At 36.9% G+C, this 23,950-nt stretch overlaps 1 protein-coding gene across 3 annotated transcripts in view; it reads right to left on the bottom strand.

The window, feature by feature from the left end:
- Positions 1-23,950, bottom strand: part of SMAD5 (SMAD family member 5) — a 50,750-nt gene that overhangs the window by 12,360 nt on the left and 14,440 nt on the right. For 2 of the 3 annotated variants that reach the window (XR_016392770.1, XM_022588861.3), the window contains exons 2-4: positions 18,001-18,554; positions 11,229-11,480; positions 7,745-7,864 (exon numbers count right to left, since the gene is read on the bottom strand). Coding sequence is in view for 2 of the 3 variants with exons in the window: in XM_022588861.3 (XP_022444569.1) it covers positions 7,745-7,864; positions 11,229-11,480; positions 18,001-18,403 (775 nt within the window). In the remaining variant the exon portion in view is untranslated. Of the gene's footprint in view, positions 1-7,744; positions 7,865-11,228; positions 11,481-18,000; positions 18,831-23,950 lie in introns of those variants that run through there. The other variant, XM_089909340.1, reaches the window with a different exon arrangement.

Here is a 23,950-nt window from a genome sequence, read left to right as displayed (position 1 = left end):
ATGCAGGGGACATGGGTTCGTGCCCCGGTCTGGGAAGATCCCACATGCCGCGCAGCGGCTGGGCCTGTGAGCCATGGCCGCTGAGCCTGCACATCCGGAGCCTGTGCTCCGCAACAGGAGAGGCCACAACAGTGAGGCCCGCGTACCGCAAAAAAATAAATAAGGTAAACAAAATTGACAATCCCTTAACTAAACCAACGAGAAAAAAAGAACATGACACAAACTACCAAAATCAGGAATTAATACTTCACTACCAACTCCTACAGAAATTAGAGAGATTATAAAGGATACTACCAAAAACTTTATGTCAAATTAGATAATTTAGATGAAATGGACAAATTCCCAGAAAGACACAAATTACCAAAATTGACTCAAGAAAAAACAAACTCTGAATAGACCAATATAATAACTAAAGAAACTGAATCGATTATTTAAAATCTTCCTGCAAATAGAAGTCCAAGCCGAAATGGTTTCACTGGTAAATTCTACCATATATTTAAAGAAGAAATAATACTAATACTTCAAAAACTCTTCCAAAAATTGGAGGGAACACTTCCCAACTCATTCCGTGAGGCCATTATTACCTGACAACAATACCAAACAAAGACATCACAAGAAAATTACAGACCAATATCCCTCATGAATATACTAGCAAAAATACTCAACAAAATATTAGTAAACCTAGCCAAGCAATATATAAAAAAGGATTATACACCATGACCACATGGGTTTTATCCTAGGAATACAAGGTTGGTTTAACATCAGAAAATCAATTCATGTAATACACCTTATTACTAGAAAAAAAGAACAACAAACTCACATGATCATCTCAGCAGATGCAGAAAAAGCTTTTGACAAAATCCAACATTCATTCATGATAAAAATTCTCAATCTAGGAATAGAAGAGAACTAACAATTTGCTGGCTAGACTCTCTAGAACAATACTGAACAGAAGTAATAAAAGCCGACATCATTGTCTTACTCCCAATTATAGGTGGAAAGTAATTCAGTTTTTTATCATTAATTATGATAGCTATAGGTTTTTCATATATGCCCTTTAATAATAAGAGAGAAGGAGAAGTTAAACGCATTCAGATTGGATAGGAAAAAAAAATACTATTCTTTATTCATGGATGACATGCTCCTATATTTAAAAGACCTTAAGGAATCCACATATGCACACACAAAAAACCTACCACTAGAACTAATAAATGAATTCAGCAAGATTTCAGGTTACAAGATTAATATACCAAAATCAACTGTATGTTTTTAATTTAAAAAAATTTTTTATAGTGACCAATAGAAATTTATTTCATTAGTTAGACCTGAAACCACTGCATTAATGCCATTTTGAAACTAACCTTTCAGGGATTTAATACAGTTGTTCTTTAACAATAGAACTTGGTTCACTCACTACTTAAGACATGATTATTTAAATTAAAGTTAATTGGTTTCCTTACTCTCCTTTAGGGCTTTAGGCTCAGAATATTTCTATTAGAAAAATCTAATTTGTCTCAAGTTCCTATTTCTAAATTTTAGAGTGGTTAAAATGCTCTTATATTTTAAATCTTTGTAGCAAAAATTATGTCTAAAATTACAGCTCAAACTGGCAAAGCAATTAAAGATGCAGGTGACGCAAGTCTTTTTTTAAGTCTTTTTCATACAGTTTTACTGAGATACAATTGACATATGGCACTGTACAAGTTTAAGGTATACAGCATAATGATCTGTCTTACATACATCATGAAACGATTATCACAATCAATTTAGTGAACACCCATCATCTCATATAGACACAAAATTAAAGAAACAGAAAAAAACTTTTTCCTAGTGATGAGAACTCTTAGGATTTACTCTCTTAACAGCTTCGTATATAACATACAGCAGTGTTAACTACATTTATCATGTTGTACGTTATATCCCTAGTACTTATTTATCTTATAACTGGAAGTATGTGCCTTTTGACTGCCTTCATCCAATCAATTTTATTTCTATCTACCAATGAAGAATCCAAACTCGAAATTAAAAAATTCTTCCACACACCTAGCAATAAATTTAAAAAGAAAAGAAAAGAGAGACATTCCATGTCTGTGTACTAGAAGGGGACAGCAAATCTCCCCAAGTTGATTTAAAGAGTCAATGTGACCTCTATCAAAGTCCAAGGAAGAGTTTTGGTGGGGGACAGAAATTGACAAACTGATACTAAAATTATATGAAAATATGCAAAGAATGCAGAATTGCCAAACAAATTTTAAAAAGAAGAACAAAGTTGGAGGACTAACACTGCTTGTTTTCAAAACTTACTATAAAACTTTAGTAATCAGGATGGTGAGTACAGACATACAGATCAATGAACAAAATTGAGAGTCCTGAAATTAACTCTTAATTTTATAGTCAACTGATTTCTGAAAAAGATGCCAAGACAATTCAGTAGAGAAATGATACTCTTTTCAACAAGTAGTGCTAGAACCAACTGGATGTCTACTTGCGCAAAGATGAATTTAGACCGTTAACATACAAAACCCTTAACTCAAAATGAATCATAGACATAAATATAAGAGCTAAAGAACTTCTAGGAGAACACAAAGGAGAATAATTTTTATGACCTTGGGATAGACATAGATTTTTTAGATGTAACACCAAAAGCATAATCCAGAAAAAAATTGATAACTTCATCAAAATTAAAAACTTTTGTGCTTCAAAAGACACCATTAGGAAAATGAAAAGACAATCCACAGACTGAGAGAAAATATTTGCAAACCACATATCTGAAAAAGGACTTCTATTCAAAATATATACAGAACTCTTAAAACTCAATAATAAGACAAACAAAGGACTTCTATCTAAAATATATACAGCACTCTTACAACTCAACAATAAGACAAACAACCCAATTAAAAAAATAAGGCAAAAGATTTAAATAAGCCAAAGAAGATACATGAATGGCTAGGTTAAAAATGTTCAAAATCATTACTCATTAGGGAAATACAAATTAAAACAAATGAGACACCACTTCACACCCATCAGAATAACTATAATCAAAAAGATAAATAATAACAAGTCTTAGGAGGATATGGAGAAACTAGAACCCTTATATGGTACTGGTAAAAATGTAAAATGGTGCTTTCACTTTACAGTAATTTTGTAGTTTCTCGTAAACACTTAAATTTACCCTGTGACGCAGAAAAAAAAAAAAAAGACCTATCTGCAAATGTTGATTACAGCATTGTTCATGCTAGCCAAAAACTAGAAACAATTCAAATGTCCATCGACAGATAAATGGGTAAACAAAATGTGGTATATCCATAAAATAAAATACTGTTCAGCAATAAAAAAGAACATTATTGATACATGGTGCAACATGGATGAATCTTGAAAACAACGCATTTTGTGATTCTATTTATATGAAAAGTTCGGAAAAGGCAAATCTACAGGTACAGAAAACAGATTAGAAGGTTCCTGGAGCTGGGGAAAGGAAGGAATAGACTGCAAACAGGCACAAGGGATATTTTTAAAGGGTTATGAAAATGTTCCAAAACTAGATTGCACTGATGGTGTAAAGCTTTACACATTTACTAAAAATCATCGAATCATACAGTTAAAATGGATAAATTTTATGGTATATAAATTATTACTGGTTCAAGATGGCAGAGTAGAAGGACGTGCGCTCACTCCCTCTTGCGAGAGCACCAGAATCACAACCAACTGCTGAACAATCATCGACAGGAAGACACTGGAATTCACCAAATAAGATACCCCATATCCAAAGACAAAGGAGAAGCCACAATGAGATGGTAGGAGGGGCGCAATCACAGTAAAATCAAATCTCATAACTGCTGGGTGGGTGACTCACAAACTGGAAAACACTTATACCACAGAAGTCCACCCACTGGAGTGAAGGTTCTGAGCCCCATGTCAGGCTTCCCAACCTGGGGGTCCGACAACGGGAGGAGGAATTCCTAGAGAATCAGACTTTGATGGCTAGTGGGATTTGATTGCAGGACTTCGACAGGACTGGGGGAAACAGAGACTCCACTCTTGGAGGGCACACTCAAAGTAGTGTGCGCATCGGGACCCAGGGGAAGGAGCAGTGACCCCAGGGGAGACTGAACCAGACCTGCCTGCTAGTGTTGGAGGGTGTCCTGCAGAGGCGGGGGGTGGCTGTGGCTCACCATGGGGACAAGGACACTGGCAGCAGAAGTGCTGGGAAGTACTCGTAGGTGTGAGCCCTCCTAGAGTCCACCATTAGCCCCACCAAAGACCCAGGTAGGCTCCAGTGCTGGGTCACCTCAGGCTAAATAACCAACAGGGAGGGAACCCAGCCCCACCCATCAGTAGACAAGCAGATTAAAGTGTTACTGAGCTCTGCCCACCAGAGCAACACCCAGCTCTACCCACCACCAGTCCCTCCCATCAGGAAACTTGCACAAGCCTCTTTGATAGCCTCATCCACCAGAAGGCAGACAGAAGCAAGAAGAACTACAATTCTTCAGCCTGTGGAAGGAAAACCACACTCACAGAAAGACAGACAAAATGAAAAGGCAAAGGCTTTGTACCAGATGAAGGAACAAGATAAAACCTCAGAAAAACAACTAAATTAAGTGGAGAAAGGCAACCTTCCAGAGAAAGAATTCAGAATAATGATAGTGAAGATGATCCAGGACCTGGGAAAAAGAATGGAGGCAAAGATCGAGAAGATGCAAGAAATGTTTAACAAAGACCTAGAAGAATTAAAGAACAAACAAACATAGATGAACAATACAATAACCGAAATGAAAAATACACTAGAAGGAATCAATAAGACACTGATGAAAGATATTAAAGATGATATAAACAGATGGAGAGATATACCATGTTCTTGGATTGGAAGAATCAATATTGTGAAAATGACTCTACCACCCAAAGCAATCAACAGATTCAATGCAATCCCTATCAAACTACCAATGGCATTTTTCACAGAACTAGAACAAAAAATTTCACAATCTGTATGGAAACACAAAAGACCCCGAATACCCAAAGCAGTCTTGAGAAAGAAAAACGGAGCTGGAGGAATAAGGCTCCCTGACTTCAGACTATACTACAAAGCCACAGTAATCAAGAGAGTATGGTACTGGCACAAAAACAGAAATATAGATCAATGGAACAGGAAAGAAAGCCCAGAGATAAACCCACATATATATGGTCACCTTATTTCTGATAAAGGAGGCAAGAATATACAATGGAGAAAAGACAGCCTCTTCAATAAGTGGTGCTGGGAAAACTGGACAGCTACCTGTAAAAGAAGGAAATTAGAACACTCCCTAACACAATACACAAAAATAAACTCAAAATGGATTAAAGACCTAAATGTAAGGCCAGACACTAAAACTCTTAGAGGAAAACATCGGCAGAACACTCTATGACATAAATCACAGCAAGATCTTTTTTGACTCACCTCCTAGAGAAATGGAAATAAAAACAAAAATAAACAAATGGGACCTAATGAAACTTAAAAGGTTTTGCACAGCAAAGGAAACCATAAGCAAGATGAAAAGACAACCCTCAGAATGGGAGAAAATATTTGCAAATGAAGCAACTGACAAAGGATTAATCTCCAAAATTTACAAGCAGCTCATGCAGCTCAATATCAAAAAAACAAACAACCCAATCCAAAAATGGGCAGAAGACCTAAACAGACATTTCTCCAAAGAAGATATACAGACTGCCAACAAACACATGAAAGCATGTTCAACATCACTAATTATTAGAGAAATGCAAATCAAAACTACAATGAGGTATCACCTCACACCAGTCAGAATGGCCATCATCAGAAAATCTACAAACAGTAAATGCTGGGGAGGGTGTGGAGAAAAGGGAACCCTCTTGCACTGTTGGTGGGAATGTAAATTGATACAACCACTATGGAGAACAGTATGGAGGTTCCTTAAGAAACTAAAAATACAACTACCATACGACCCAGCAATCCCACTACTGGGCATATACACTGAGAAAACCATAATTCAAAGAGTCATGTACCACAATGTTCACTGCAGCTCTATTTACAACAGCCAGGACATGGAAGTGTCCATCGACAGATAAATGGATAAAGAAGAGTGCCACATATATACAATGGAATATTACTCAGCCAAAAAAAGAAACAAAATTGAATTATTTGTAGTGAGGTGGATGGACCTAGAGTCTGTCATACAGAGTGAAGTAAGTCAGAAAAAGAAAAACAAATATAGTATGCTAACACATATATATGGAATTTTTAAAAAAATGGTTCTGAAGAACCTAGGGGCAGGACAGGAATAAAGACGCAGACGTAAAGAATGGACTTGAGGACAGGCGGAGGGGGAAGGGTAAGCTGGGACAGAGTGAGAGAGTGGCATGGACTTATATATACTACCAAATGTAAGATAGATAGCTAGTGGGAAGCAGCCACATAGCACAGGGAGATCAGCTCGGTGCTTTGTGACCACCTAGAGGGGTGGGATAGGGAGAGAGGGAGGGAGGGAGACACAAGAAGAGGGGATATGGGGATATATGTATATGTATAGCTGATTCACTTTGTTATAAAGCAGAAACTAACACACCACTGTAAAGCAATTATACTGCAATAAAGATGTTAAAATTTTTTTTAATTTAAAAAATAAAAGAAAAAAAAAGAAGACATACAGCCAAGAAGCACATGAAAAGCTGCTCAACATCACTTATTATCAGAGAAATGCAAATCAAAACTACAGTGAGGTATCACCTCACACCAGTTAGAATGGGCATTATCAGAAAATCTACAAACAACAAATGCTGGAGAGGGTATGGAGAAAAGGGAACCCTTTTGCACTGCTGGTGAGAATATAAATTGGTACAGCCACTATGGAGAACAGTATGGAGGTTCCTTAAAAAAGTAAAAATAGAACTACCATATGACGCAGCAATCCCATTACTGGGCATATACCCACAGAAAACCATAATTCAAAAAGACACATGAGTGCTTCCCTGGTGGCGCAGTGGTTGAGAGTCCACCTGCCGATGCAGGGGACACGGGTTCGTGCCCTGGTCCGGGAAGATCCCACATGCCACGGAGCAGCTGGGCCCATGAGCCATGGCCGCTGAGCCTGTGCGTCCGGAGCCTGTGCTCCACAATTGGAGAGGCCACAACAGTGACAGGCCCGCGTACCGCAAAAAAAAAAAAAAAAAAAAAAAGACACATGAACCCCAATGTTCAATGCAGCACTATTTACAACAGCCAGGTCATGGAAGCCACCTAAATCCCCATCGACAGACGAATGGATAAAGAAGAGGTGGTACATATATACAATGGAATATTACTCAGCCATGAAAAGGAACGAAATTGGGTAATTTGTAGAGACGTGGATGGATCTAGAGACTGTCATACAGACTGAAGTAAGTAGAAAGAGAAAAACAAATATCGTATATTATCGCATGTATGTAAAACCTAGAAAAATGGTACAGATGAACCAGTTTGCGGGGCAGAAATTGAGACACAGATGTAGAGAACAAACGTATGGACACCAAGGGAGGAAAGCAGCGGGGGTGTGTGTGTGGGGGGTGGTGGGATGAACTGGGAGACTGGGATTGAGATGTATACAGTAATATGTATAAAATAGATAACTTATAAGAACCTGCTGTATAAAAAATAAATTTAAAAAATAAATTACTGCACCTCAATAAAACTGGTTGTTAAAAGTGGCTAAGAAGTTTAAAAAAAAAGAGCAACAACAAAGTATTGTATTTCTCTTACCTCTGCTGGATATACTGGGCATAATCTGAGGAATCAAATTATTGCTTGTATCCATGGGCTGGGAATTATCTTGACCCATCTGATCATCTGGTGGCATATATGCAGGAGGAGGAGTATCAGCTAAGAGGAAGAAAATGAGACAAGTTAAGTCCCAAAAGAATAGTTAAAATCTTCATCCTGCTCAAAGTTAATCTAAACGCATCTGTAAATTCTTAAGATTACCAGCAGGATTCATTACTAAACATCAGAGACACACAAAAATGTAGGATGCTACCTTAGGGCAAGGGAAAAGGAGAAAAGACAGCACACCCATTAGCTACCAGAAACCTACTGCAGGTCCACATGAATTTGTTCCAATCCAGGATAGTAAGATCAGTGCTAAAATTCACTAAAATAGAATTCAGGGTCAAGAATTTTGCCTCCATTTGCTTAGAATCATATGCTCAGAGAAACTGCAACTACTGCAGGTCCATCTGAAGGCCACAGATTATCCTTGTTTAGATAGATATCTACAGAGACATTTCTGAATTATCAAGATCATCACATACTGTATGGTTATTTAAAACTGGAAAATAAAACCATGCTCTTTCAAAATTTGCCAACACTAACAGCAGCTGTCTAATTCTTCTGCAATGTCTTAAAATGGTTGCTCTGTCCTATTAAATGGCTAAATCCTATTAAGTGGCTCGTAGGAAACTGAAAGTTAACTAGAATATCTTTTGAGTTCCAACATTTGTGGTTGAAAACCTTTATAAAAGCTACAGCTATACTTATTTGTCTCATACTGTAAATACTGAATATAACTTGTTTTTCACCTCAACGTTTGTATAAGATGTATTTTGAGACAGAGCTACAGTCAGCACTGAATCTAGGACAAAGGATGAAAATTAGTTTTTGAACAGACACCTAACAGCAAGTTAAACAGTTGGAACTGAAATCCTCTTCAAAGAAACACAACACAACAAAATACAACTTCATCAATTGCTACTTCACTGCAGTAAAGAAACTACAAAGTATATATTTACATATGACCCTACTTACAACAGTAGGCATCCCAATATTTCTTGACACAGTGACCTCACGATTTACTCACATAAGACAGGCATGCCAATAACAAAATTTAGCAACTTTAAAAATCCACTTATGATCCTTCTTCAGGCAAATCAGTGCATCAGTTACCTAATTAAAGATAACTGGGGTTCATTTTAACCTACCGAAGTACAAAATGATTTTAACTTTTTTAGCAAAGTTAAAAAAGCACACACTTTAGAGTCAGAGAAACCTGGGCCTGAACCCCACTTACTAGCTGTGCGACCTTACGCAAGGTATTTAAGCTCTTGGGGTTAATACCAGTTTCGTTTTCCATCCATAAAACAAAAAAAATCTATCTCACTTGGTTGTTCTGAAGATTAAATTTAATGTGGTATCTCTCATCACAGTATTAGTTACATAAAAGGCACCAGATAAATGGTACTTGGTATTATAAATTATACGAAAATATTTAACTTTACGTCAAATATAGCTACTTCCTTTGTTGCTGCTGTTGTTTTGGTAGAACTTAATTTTAATGCCTGATGGTATATATGGATTTAGTAATTTGGTCCAATAAATGGTCGACTGACATCTAACAACATTTTGTTTCCAGATTAGCTACTTTACTTCACATTCATCAGTCATTTTGTCTTTATGTTTTTGATAAGCTTTTACTACACGCTGCCTTTACTGTATATAGGACTCCTCTCTATGAAACCTTTCAAATTAACACCATTTGGCTTCAATCTCTCAAGCTGCACTGGCAACCACTTGACACATGGGTATATCTATAGTTAGCAGTAAATGTATTTATGTGTTGCTATAATTTTGTCTATTCATTTAACAAATATTTATTGAGGATCTACTGCATACTAGATTCTGATATAGGTAGGGGGTATGTAGCAATAAACAAAAGATGCTATAAAATCCCTGTTTTCATGGAGTTTACAGTCAAGACGGGGGAGGCTGGGGAAAGGCAGACTGTAAATACAGACAATATATACTATACTGGATTGTAATACATGCTATACAGAAAGATCAAGCAATGAGAGAGGGAAGGTGGGTTGGGAGGAGGGAGTGCAATTTTTAAATTCTATCTTATTTTATTGTCATTATTCTTAAAGGGTAATCTCTGATCTCCCCCAAATTGTGTTTGCTTTTTTAAAAAATTCAATTTATTTAAACTAAAAAAAATAAAAACAGTTCATCCACTTCCCCCACCACCTCTGGCAACCACCAATCTGTCCTCTGTATCTGTGAGCTTAGTTTCTTATTTATTTTTTAAGATTCCACATATCTTATTTGAGAGAGACCACATAGTATTTGTCTTTCTCAGTCTTATTTCATCTAGCATAATGCTGTCAAGGTTCATCCATGTTGTCACAAGTGGCAAGATTTCATTCTTTTTTTATGGCTGGATAATATTCCACTGCATGTGTATGTGTGTATGTGTGTTATCATATCTTCTTTATCCATTCATCTATCAGTGAACACTTAGGTTGCTTCCAAATCATGTCTACTGTAAATAATGCTGCAACGAACATGGGGCGGGGGATAGATATCTTTCTGAGTTAGTGTTTTTGTTTTCTTTGGATAAATATCCAGAAGTAGAACTGCAGAATCACATGGTAGTTCTATTTTTGATTTTTTGAGGAAACTCCATACTGTTTTCAAAAGTGGCTGTACTAATTTACATTCCCACCAACAGTGCACAAGAGTTCCCATATCTCCAGGTCCTCACCAACACTTGTTACTTCCAACACGTTGCAGTTGCACTTCTACCTATCTCGAAATAATAAAGCATAATATGCTGAAAATGTTGCTTTTTTCCTTCCATCTTCAATATTAAAATGACTGAACACAAATTGACCAATTTTGATAAGTCTTTTTTTAAATGCACGCTGATATGACGGCTGTCAAATACAATCTAACAAAACTGTTCCAACTGAAGTTAAAGACAACTAAGTGCTACTAGAGCCATCTTATGGAAAAAACTGAACAAACCTTTTGGCCCACCCAATAATTGACCATTTTTGCATGAGTTTATTTCTGGACTCTCTATTCTGTTCCAGTGATCTATGTGTCTGTTTTTATGCCATTATTTTGATTATTATAGCTTTGTAATACAGTTTGAAATCAGGGAGTGTGATGCCTTCTGCTTTGTCCTTCTTTCTGAAAACTGCTTTGGCTATTCGGGGTCTTTTATGGTTCTATACAAATTTCAGGATTGTTTCTGTATTTTGTGAAAAATACGTCTACTTACATTTTTTTAAACTTATGGCACTTGGCAAAATAAAATCCCAAACTCTTCTGGAAATCAAACAATTACCAAAGAATAGTCAAAAATAGTTGGCTCTTGGCATATTAACAGTTCACCCAGAGGATGAGCAGTATTAAAACAACTGCTAACTCTTAGGAATTATTTTTTTGTATCAATAAAATAAATTCTTACCTGGGAGCTGAAATGGACTTCCTGGTCCAGAACTTGCTGGGGAGTTGGGATATGTGCTGCTAGCAGGGGAAGGAGGGTAGGGACTATTTGGAGATAAGGGAAAAGGAGTGTTGTTGGGCTGATGGAAAGAATCTGGAAACGTTGCATTTTGTGGCATGTGAGGTTCATTGTGGCTTAAGTTTCTAAACTGAACCAGAAGGCTGTGTTGTGGGTTGAATTCATTATGACGAGGCACTAATACTGGAGGTAAGACTGAAAGACAAAAATCAAAAGTCATCTGTCAGCAACGACTAAAACAAATACCTCATACACATGAAGGGAAAGACAGAAAGGATTCAGGGAAGACTGTAAACCTATTAAAACAATTTATTTTTAGGAAGGGCTGCTTTGTAGAACCTTGAATCTATATTTACAAAATAACTAAACCAAAAATTCTCTAAGCACTCAGCCTATATAAAATACTCTCGAAGACAGAACATCCAAAGCAGAGAAGATATCACTCCTATTCTATAAGAGATCAAGCACATTTAAGAACAACCATAATTACAACACAGGGAATATAGCCAATATTTTATAAAAACTATAAATGGAGAATAACCTGTAAAAATTGTGAATCACCATGTTGTTCACCTGAAACTTATATAATACTGTACATCAACTATACCTATAAAAAAAAAGGGGGCTTCCCTGGTGGTGCAGTGGTTGAGAGTCCGCCTGCCAATGCAGGGGACACGGGTTCGTGCCCTGGTCTGGGAAGATCCCACATGCCGCGGAGCGGCTAGGCCCGTGAGCCATGGCTGCTGAGCCTGCGCGTCCGGAGCCTGTGCTCCACAACGGGAGAGGCCACAACAGTAAGAGGCCCACATACCGCAAAAAAAAAAAAAAGGTAAATATGTCATCATCTCCTTAGATGTTACTGCTGTTGGTCTTGCTTTGTCTACATGCAACAGGGAACACATCCTAAACCATGTGCACAAAAGTATCACCCCTTAGTTTGCAACCAAGGTAGCTATTTCCATGACATTACTGCTTTGCATGTTTGCTCTTTACCATTCAAGACTGTGGATGCTTTTAATGAAATAAGAAGCTAATATTAATATGAAATAAAATAATGGATTAATATAACTTAAAAAATTTTTTAATTAAAAAATAGATTAAAAACAACCATAATACAGAGAATTTAATGCACTGAGAGTTGAACAGAGGTGAGTATTCCCAGCTAGCAAGGAATCAAACAAAATACCATGGAAAAGAGAACATCTGATTGGACCTTAAAGACCTGGAAGCATTTCACAGGGAAGTGCTAGGGGTGGAGAGTGTAAAGAATATAAAGGAGGAGATGGATAAAGATAAGAAAGAACAGTCAGGTGGCCTAAGCACTGAACTGGGAGGTAAGACTAAAGTTGAGATCAGCTATGCACATGCCCTGAAAGCCTCCATGTTTCCAATTCTGGACATTTTATCTTTCTTTCTTTGAGAGATCTTGCATTTTATGTTCTTCAGTAAAGTTTTCCCAACTGAAAACAGTAACAATTCCTAGGTAGAGGTCTTCCATTCAAAATAATTTTTCTAAACACGACCATAATGGAAATATATACAAGAAAGCCTAAACATCTTAAGAGATACACTTTTTCTTAGCACATTCACTTTATTCACATATTCAATTTCTCTAAAGACCCAAGTGTCAACCACATACAAATATCCGATCACCTTTCCCTACAGGAAATTGAAACAAACCTGATTTCTCTAAACTCTTACGGTACTATTTCATCTCTTTTATAACTTTTCTATATTTGTCAGTGTAATTTCACTTCCGAAAATCTCACTTTGACTCTGACATCAGTCAGCAGCAACAAAATCAATCTGTTTTTAAGTTAACTGGGTCACACTTCCCCTCCCTGAAGTAAGAATGAACCTGAGGAATCAGAAGCTCTGTAATTTGTACTGTTTTTTCATCTCTTTTCATTTTACTGAATTAGTGTCGTGATTATGTAGTTAACATCTGATTACAATCGCTTTGTTCTACAGTGTATTACTAACTGCTGTTCCCCTTACAAAATGATGGGACAGATGCCACTGGACAGTAGGGCATGAGACAGTAAGAATGTCTATGTGTAGCTGGCTAGTAATCTGAAAGACTTAGTGAAATAACTACTTAGGAGTTCAATCCAGTAAGGATTTCTTTACTTTTTTTTTTTTTGAGGCAGAACTAAAATCACTGATTTCTCTCTTACTTGTATATTATCTATACACATCATTTTTTTAGAAATTATTTTATTTTCATTCAAAAATAATACATGGATAGTTTCAAAAAATAGATGCTACATGAGATTATAAACAAAAAGAACAATTTCTAAGGCTCCTCCCATACTGCTTCCAGAGACAACAAAGTTAAACTCTTAGTCATTTCTTCTAACATTCACTTTGTGCACTACTAAGTAACATGCTTATACTGTTGTTACTGGTTGGTCAAGACATTATTCGTAGACTTGCTTTTATGGCAAATGAAGTAGCTTTCTTAAACCATTCTATCCCACTCCGCTTCCCCTTCGCCACAATAAAGTCACATAAAAAATTTTGGTTAAATCAATATCCAGGGTTTATATATGTTATACAAATTATATAAATACAATTCACTGCTGAATTGTACTTATTATGTATAAATAATAAATACAAGTATATATTATGATTATATTTTTCCTTGAACAATGTTTTTATTAATTATTGCCTTGGTCCTTCATTTGCTTAATCTCAAGTCTGTACCACTAATTTCCAGAAGTCCAACAGATCTATCAAATTCCCATCAATATTATTTTCCAGATCCCACAAATATACAAATAATCTATTGATTCCATTTTCTCCCCTGATCCCCCATTCTTTGCTATAAACTAGACTGGCTGCTACTTAAGTCTCCTACAAATCTGAGGTCCTTGGACTTCCCCTTCTCTTCTCTCCTGTTGGATCCCATTTCCTGGACCTCATTCTCTATGAGCTTCCTACGGAAGGATGTAAGGAAGAGAAATTTTGAGCCCTGGCCTATATGAAAATACCTTGTCTCATGTTTATCTGCAGACAGATTCCAGAATAGATAACTTTTTATCTCTGAATTTGGGGGGCACTGCTTCATTTTCTTCTAGAATCTAAAACTGCATTGAGAAATCCAGTATTCTCATTCCCAGTCTTTTCTATGTGCCCTGACTTTTCTCTCTGAGAGCTTTCAAAATCTTCTTTTTATCCATGATATGCTAAAATTTCATGTGTGGGTCTTTTTTCTGCCCCTTGTTCTGGTTACTCAGTCACTGGGCCCTTTCGATTTTCAGTTCTGGGAACTGTTCTAGTATGATTTCTTTGATAATTTTCTCTTTCCCATTTTCTCCAATGCTTGATTTCTAGAATGTATTATTTTATTGGAATATTTAATTTGAAACTTATTCTGAGCTAGTTAATGTTTTATCTAAGCACTTTTCATGCATTAACTCATCTAATTCTCATAACTAACCTGAAGTACATATTATTATCCCCACTTTACAGATGAGGAAACAAAGTCACAGAAAGGTTAATTAATTTGCCTGTGGTCACACTGATAGCACTGGTAAAGTCAGGATTCAAATCCAGAAAGTCTGGTTCCAGAACATAGTCTTAACCAGTAGACAATACTGCCTATTAAACACTGGATCACCTGGGTTGGCCCTCTATTTTTCTTTTATCACTTTCCAACTATTTTCCAACCTTTTTTTTTTTTTTTACCATTCTGCAATACTTTCTGGCTCCACTGTATGTGATCTTATATAAGTTACTTCCCTATAAGTAACTATGTGATCTTATATAAGGTACTTCCCTATTAAGTTTTGGTTTCCCTATCTGTAAACTTACGGGTAAACTTAGAGTGCTGTAAAATGTTAGTACCATTTTCTAACCCTATGAAGGAATAACCTCATAGTATTAGGAAAGTGTCTCGTCCTTAAGTGCTCAATAAATGTTCATTACTATTACTATTACTGTTACTATTATTATGACTTTATTAATACTGGTACTATAAAGTGATCCATCCTGTGCCACAGCTGCTTAACTTGCTTAAGCATACCAGGCCTAAGCCCCAGTCTTTTCTACAGAATGAATCACAGCTGAGAAAAACATATTACAAAAATAAGACATTTCTATTGACTGATTACTGGACACACCCTAGCTGTGGGGGAATACACTAAATTCCTTGACTTTCTTTCCAACAACTTCTAGCAAATATCAAGCCTGGGAATTTTTCAAACTACACTTCTCTATTAAATGCTCACATCTTCCTTTCCTCATCAACTCCTCAGGCTACAGCTCTCCTTGGATTCAACAAGAAATTGAGAATCACCTCAAATACCACCTGGCAGCTCTAAAGCCCTTAAAATGAACTTTCCCTGACAGCACCATTACTACTATTTTTTTTTTTTGCTAGTCTCCACAATCAATGTTATTTTTATAGCTTTTTTACCATACTGGACTCTTAAATTATCTTCAGTGAAATCCAGCGAGGCCCGCAGACTAAGGTGGCTACCATGATTCCTGCCTCTGGGTATTTACCCCTGGAGTAATCCCCCTCCCTCTGAGTATATTATCTGTGACTTGCTTCTAACCGATAGCATATGGCAAAAGTGACAGGATGTACGCGATAACATTCCACAAGAATACAATGTTCCTTCTAGCAAGAAGACACTTTCTTACTGGCTTTGAAGAAGTAAGTGGCCATGAATGTGAGCTACTTATGAAGAAGGTCCCATGGCAAGCAAATGAAGGCAGCCTCCAGTCAACAACCAGACAGAGTCCAACAGCCTGCAAGGAACTGAATCCTGATAATAATCACATGAGCTGGGAAGGAGATCCTTTCTCAGGTGAGCCTCCGGTAAGACCCAAGCCCTGACCAATACCTAGAGTACAGCCTTGCAAAGGACCCAGTTAAGCCATGCCTGGACTCCTGACTGACAGAAACTGTGAGATGATTAACATGTATTAAGCCACTTACCTTCTGGTACTTTGTTATGCAGCAATAGATAACTAATGTACCCAGCTAGTATCTCAGCTTATATAATTCATTCAATACAAAAAAATATTTACTGAGCACTCCCTACTAAGTTCAAGTTAATAATACTATTCTAGGCACTGGGAATGCAGTACAGAATGAGCCAGAGGAAGGTACTTCTCACATCAGTCAATAAAAAAAATAAATACCTAATAGAGTCAAGTAGTGATGGGGGCATTTGAGCAAGGACAAAATGAAATGAGAAAATGTGACACGAAAAGATCCTGGGGGGAGAGTACTCTAAGTAGAGGAAACAGCATTGGAAAAAAGCCTGGATGCAGGAATATGGCAAGTCCAAGGAACAGAGGAAGTTTGAGGATAGGTTATGTAAGCCCTTGTAGAAATCTGTTCTAAGTGTGACAGAAAACCTTTAAAGTGTTTTGGGCAGGGACTGACATGATTTGATATATATTTTCTAAAGTTCACTCTGGATGCTATAATAGAAAACAGAATGGGTTGGGGGAAAGAAAAAAGACAGAGAGACCAATTAGGAGACTACTTAAGGTGAAAGATGATGATGGTCTGTGCTGGAGTAGTGGTGTTAGAGATGGTGAGATGATATGCTCAAGATATATTTTGAAGGTACAGCAAACAGCATTTGCTCATAGCTCAAACACAGAACCTAAGAGAGAAATAAAAGATGACTTCTAGGGAGCAATTACATGAATGCTAGTGCCATGTACTTCAACTGGGAAAACTGGAGGAAATAAAAGACTTGGTGGGAAAAACAAATCCAAAGTCCTATCTAGACATATTAAATCTGATGTTTATTAGACATTCGGATGGAGATGTTAAGTAGGCAACTGGATACAGAGTCAGGAGAAGCTGACTCTGGAGTTCAAAATGTGCACATAAGCTTATAGATAGTTTTAGGACATGTGATAACATAAGAGTACACAGAGGAAAAATATAGATGGAGAAAAAGTCCAGGGACTGACTCCTGTGAAAACAGGAAAACAGCCAACAAAGAGACTAAGCAAAAACAGCCAGTGAGGTAGGAGAACTAGGAGAGTGTAATGTTTCAGAAGCCAATATAAAAAAGTTTTGAGTGGGCGGGAAAAAGAGCAACTGTATCAAATGATGTTGATGGGGCAGGTAAGATGAGGACTGAGAATGAATGACCCCTCTATCTGTAACAAGGCGGTCATTAGTGAATTTGACAAGTCAAATGGCAGGGAAGGAAGACTAACTAGAGGGGTATCAAGAAAGAACAGGAAGAAAGTAATGTGGAGATAATAAACATGGAGACTACTATAAAAGGTAGACTGAAGGTGGGGGCATATTCTTGAGGTCAAGACAGAAATTCTTTCTAAACTTTTATTTGAAGTTGGGCTGTATCATGACATGCTTGTATGCTTTCAGAAAAAGTCTAGCAGAGAGGGAAAATACAATGCTGGAATAAATAAAAAATAAGCAAAAAGGAGTGGGATGTAGTACACACATGGAACTTAGACTTCAGATAAAATAGAGGAATGGCAGAGTGTATATACGACTGGCTGCTTACAGCGAACAATGAATTAGAACAAGCCGCTTGGGAGCTGTATCATCCATATATTAAGCTCAATTTAAAATCCAGTACTCCTCCCAAGATTAAAATCTTTAAGAAGGAAACATAAAGCTAAAACAACCTTCTTAATTACTAAATTCAGTCAAATGCAAATCAGAAAGAGAAAAGTTTTTATAATTTTTCCCAGAGGAGTTAAAACCTACCTGGACTCTCCACTCTCTTATAGTGGTATGGGTTGATACAAACTTCCTTTTGCTTAGATCCAAAAGGAAATTCACAAATATCCAATGGCTTTAGCTCGTGATGACTCTGCAAATCAGGCCAGCGCCAAACACGACAATATATAACATGGGGCAAGCCTTTTCTGTGAGAAACCTGCAGGCGTCCATCTAAAGATCTGGGAATAGTGACACATTTGCTTGGCTGTCCTGGACTGCTCAAGGCTTTCTCCAGTTCCTCCATGGCACCCTTTTTCTTTTTTAGCTTTTTCACCAAAGCATCGACTGCCTTTTCTGCCCATTTCTCCTCTTCATCACCTTGCTTCCAGCCCAACAATCGCTTTACTGCTGGACTAGTAAAAGAAAACAAGCTGGCCATTGACGTCATTTGATTTAAATCTTCAGAAACCTTCCTGCAACTCAAAGTCAGATCACAAGTGAAAAGGCATATACAAGTCCTAAACAAAAGTTCCAATTAAAAAGGGAGGAGTGACATGTATCTTCATAAGTGCCATAAGCTTCTTTCATGGGTTCAAGTCCTGAAAGAGAAAGGGGGAAAATTTAAATGAATGCAATTAACATACATTTAAATCAATATAATTTGAAAAGCATATTACTTTTAAATAACAGCAGAAAAGGATTACAAAGTAAAACAAAAAACCTACGTCTAGAAAGAGAAATTTTCTTAGTCCTGTGACCACTCACTTCCTTCTTCATAATATGAACAAATAATTCACTGGCAATGCCAAATGATAACCAAAAGCAAAGCAGGGTGCTCTACTTTCTATGTATTATCCCCCCACCAAAAAAAAAAAAAACAGCCCCTAGACCTTTATTTCTTTCGGTCAGAAGCCCCCAAATCTAAGGTTTGATTCTAATGTACTTTTCTTCATTGAAATCCAGGTTATGTGCTGTGTCAGTTTTGAACATGATATTATCCTGATTTGAACAAAAGTCTTAAGAGAAATCTAGCTCTTCCCTAGGGTCATTATTCTCTTTAAAATGTTCCACAGACTTGTAAGATTTGGGCAAAAGTCATAGTAGTACTCAAGTCACATTATTATTATAGATGCAAATTTTATTAGAAGTTGTCATAAGATGTACCAAACCCTCAACTAAATTATAACATACTTAACTGCCAGAAAAATGGGAGGTATCTACTTTTAAAATGAAGAATGCTAGATTTAAAGAGAATAAATTCAAAGTTTAATCCCCAAAAAGATAGTTTATAATTTCATAATTCCTATTGCCTTCTCTGATATTTTAAGCATGTTAAGTTAATGAACCTGCTCCAGACAGACCACCATTCTACACCCTGAAGAAGCCCTTGGTGATGGTGACAAGAGGAAGCAATATGCAGTGGTACTCCACCAATAAGAGTGGTACAATCCCCTGTGGTCACTACACAGCCAACCACAGACAATGAGTAGCTAGTGAAATAGCAGGAGTAATGTTTGGAAAAAGGATGTCAGTAACAAAACATGCTTTCTTTCTTATGCCTAAAATTGCCAAATAATGCTGAAGCTCTGTCTTTGACAAATACTAGCAAATTCTAGCATCAAGCCTATTCTGGATTGGGGTGCATCTTCCCAGAAAAGAATACATGTGCTCAGTTAAAACTCAGGTAAACATAAAGTAAAATAAAACAGAGTTAAATTCAACAAATGTGTATTGATTGCTTGTCGCCATATACTGTGAACAGCCATGATGGTACTTTAAAAAAAAAAAAAAAGAAGTCATATACCAAATAATTTCATCTTAAGAGCCAACTGATTCATTCTTTCAATATGTGCTTAGTAAGAGCCTACTAAGTGCCAGTCACTGTTCTAGGTGCTGATCCAGAAAAGGAAAAGTATAGGAGCACTGACTGACTCCTCTTTAGGAGAAAAGGGTTACATGTAGAGCTATGGAACATTATGGTTCCTCCTTTAAAAAGTGCTTAATTGATCAAAAAGGGCTAAGAGCTGCAAGCATTTATTCACACTGTACACCACACCCAAGAAAACTGTACATAACCTCTTGGCACCTGTCACTAGGAACTGCACAATCTTCAATTAGACTGACTTCTCCCTACTTGCAAGGCCAGACTATACAGAGTGCAGAGAACAACTTACACCCCGTTTCACTAAACTCAAATTCCACTCAACCTGCTGCCACTGGGAAGTCACAGATGTGCTCAGATGCTCAGTAGTGGCTATCCAGACTGCCATGCTGGAACCATGGGAGGAAGGGTACAGGGAAGTGAAGGTATACTCCTTATGTATGTATGGATATGCCTAACCCTATGCAGGACATCTTTCCCAATGCTGCACAGGATAATTTTCATCAGGTAAGCAAAACTGCCTACCTTAAACCAAAGAAATACAACAAAAAGATGAAAGCACGTTTTTCAGTAACAGGTCACAGAGTATAAAGTGTTATGAGTTAAACAAACTGTAAGAAAGGCTTACTTCAGTTGTAGCAACATTAAGGATATAGGATAAGCCATCTGGGTCCGAAAGTAAAGGCATGATTTGGTTGTCTGAGATGAGAAGGAAAATTTCAAAGGAAAAGGGGCACAAGCAAAAAAATCCATAGGCAGATATGAAGAGAGCATTTCCTAGGATAGAGAGCAGATAGGCCTGGCTGACTGAGACCTTATTCTGTAATACTAGAATATAACAGAAGCGAAACAGAGTAGTGCATGAGTATGAGAGAGAGCATGTATGAGCAATGATATGTTGAAGAACGGAGAGACAAAAGCAGAGGAGCTTGAAGACCAGATACTAGATTAGTAGTTAACCACCAGAAAGTGCTTAATAAATGTTAACTACTAATCTAGTATCACTATTACTATTAAATACTAACCATATTATGTACTAACAAGAAAAAAGGGAAAGTTATTTGTGTATATAAACCCAAAACAAGGACTAAAAGGCTACATACTAAATTATTCATTGCAGTTACCTCTGGGGAGAGGCATGGAATGGAAGACAAGCAAAATAGAAAGGGGTCCTGCATGATTTGTTCTATATGCTTCTGTATTTTTTTAACCTTTTAACAAAGGCATAATGCTAAGATAAAAATAGTAGAAGGACTTCCCTGGTGGTCCAGGGGTTAAGAATCCGCCTTCCAATGCAGGGGACGCGGGTTCAATCCCTGGTCAGGGAACTAAGATCCCACATGCTGTGGGGCGACTAAGCCCACACGCTCTAGAGCCCGTGAGCCACAACTACTGAGCCTGCGTGCTCTGGAGCCCATGTGCCACAACTAGAGAGCCTGTGCCCCACAGGGAAAGATCCCACGTGCCGCAACAAATATCCCAAGTGCCACAGCTAAGACCCGATGCAGCCAAATAAATTAAATAAATAAATAAAATAGGAGAGAATCTATTATCTACTATAGAACAGAATGGAGTTAAGAGTGCTAGTACAAAAAAACAGGTGAAACTCATGCATGCTACTAGAACTCAGGATGGTGGTTACCCTTTAAAGGGAAGGGTGGGGGTATTGACTGGAAGGGAGCTTGAGGATTTGGGCCATCCTGGTAAAGTTCATCTTGCTCTGGGTGATTTTATGAGAGAGTCACTTTGTGAAAATTTGGCTGGCTGAATACTGAAGATGTACACACTTTCTGTTAACAATTTTAAAATATTTTCCTGCTATGTAAAGTGCACAGTGGTCAGCTTCCTTCCTATGTTTTGCCCATCTTCAGGTCCCCTGCTCACAGGCAATCCCTCTTGTATTGTCTTTTATGTCTTTCCAGAGAAATTTTACACAAATACAGATATATAAATAATCATAACCCTTTTTTCACACAAATAGTGGTATATTGAAAAGAAAAAAAGCAAGGTACAGAAAAATGTATAAACAATGTTATCTTCAAGATCTTTCCATACCTATATAGAAACAGCTTCCATATTCTTTTCTAATACACAGAATTCCAGTGTAAAAGTAATCTTAAGAGTATATCAAACTATGTCATTTCTCTGCTCAAAGATCATCCAGCAGTTTCCCATTACACTCAATATCCAAATTCTTTAACATTACTTTATAGGACCTACATGATCCAGCCTCTGGCTTCTCCTCCAAACTCATTTTTAGCATTCTCCTAGCTAACTTTGCACGCAACCACACTTGAAGGCTTTCCATTTCTCAAATGCTCCAAAGTCATTTCTACCTCAAGGCCTTTGCACTTGATGTTCCCTCCCGTGGAATTCTCCTCTCCCAGATCTTAACATGGCTTTCTCTCTCAATTAATTCAGCTGCTCAAAAGTCACCTTCTGAAAAAGGACTTCCCTGACCACTTTATCTAAAATAGCATACATCCCACTCCTGCATCATTCTCTATCCCCTGGTCCTGCTCAATTTTCTTTCATGACATTTATAATAATCTGATATCATATCAATTTTATTTATTAACTACATGCCTTCCCCACAGAAATGTTAGAAGGCAGGTAGCCTTGTCTTCTTTATCCATCATCATATTCCCTTGGACCTAGAATAGTGCTTATTTATTAAATAAGTGAGTGAGTAGAGAGTTGAAAAAAAGCAATTTGTAAAAACATACATACCTTTATAAGAGCAACTGTGTAAAATTTAAAACAAAAAAAAGGAGTTCTTTATGGACATGCACAGATATAGTAAGAGAATAAAAGTATGCATGGAAATGATACACACCAACCTCAGGATACTGAATACTGACTATCTCTGGTGAAAGAAGAAAGAAGGTGGAAGAACAAATGGAAAAGCTTTAGCTGTGTTTCTTTTAAAACTAGATTTGAAGAAAATCTGACAAATCATTACATATATTATTTTCTCTACTTTTCTACATTTAAATATTTTATAACTCAAAAATGCACTATTTTTAATTTTTTTAAGTATTATCAATGTAATGAAAACAGAAGAGGATCAGACTCTGTCCTTTACTAGGTATATGACCATGACCAGGTATCACTCTTTCTAAGCCTATTAATTTTTCTATAAAATAGGGATGATGGTTCCCAAGTCATTAAAATGATGAAGTAATAAAATAATGTGTGCCTGAAGTATTGAAAACACACATATACATATACATACATGTAACAGATGCTTTATAAACTCAAACATGCTATTCACACATGAACTTCTAGCACTGCGAAAGGGGAAGGGACAAACTTTGCACTCACTTCTTTAAATATGGAATGATTAAAAATTTTAGACATGTTTAATTGAATTCTTTCTAAAAATGTTTTATAACTTTCCAAACTGCATAACTGGTATGCGCAAGTAATCCAAGTACTTGTTATCTAAAGTTAAAAAAGGGAGCAAAATTGATCATAAAAGTTCACTAATGAATAAGTAAAAGACCTGGTCAGGCACTTCACAAAAGATATCAAAATTGCCATTAGATGGTAAAATGGACTCAACAGCATTAGTTATCAAAGAAATTTAAAAAACAAACAAAGACAGTGAGATATCACACATCTACCAGAATAGCTAGACTTAAAAAAAAAAAGAGAGAGAGAGAGAAGGTGTTCATGACAATCAGAACAATTCTTACATATTGTTAGCAAAAATATAAACTAGCCCAACCACTTTGGAAAATTGTTTGACAACATCTACTAATGCTAAACATAGGTCCCTATGACCCAGCAATTCCATTCCTAGGTATATATCCAACAGAAACAAGTGCTATGTCAACCCAAAGGCAAGTACATGTTCATAACAACTTTATTTGTAATAGTCCCAAATTGGAAATAACCCAAATATTCATCAACAGTAGAGTGGGTAGATAAACCACAGTAATAAATTCATACAACAAAATACTTCACAGCAATGAAAAAGAACACACACATGTAAAACATGCGTGAATCTCACTGATATACTGAAGAAGTCAGATACAAAAGATTACACATTTTATCATTCCAACTACATGACATTCAAAAACAGGCAAAACTAACCTATGGCATCAGAGG

The sequence above is a fragment of the Delphinapterus leucas genome, chromosome 3, assembly GCF_059928025.1.
Source record: "Delphinapterus leucas isolate spDelLeu-1000000601 "Yukka" chromosome 3, BTC_Dleu_Yukka2, whole genome shotgun sequence".
Classification (NCBI taxonomy): Eukaryota; Metazoa; Chordata; class Mammalia; order Artiodactyla; family Monodontidae; genus Delphinapterus; species Delphinapterus leucas.
Note: the sequence above shows the minus strand (reverse complement) of the source record. Positions and strands in the feature narration are given on the sequence as shown.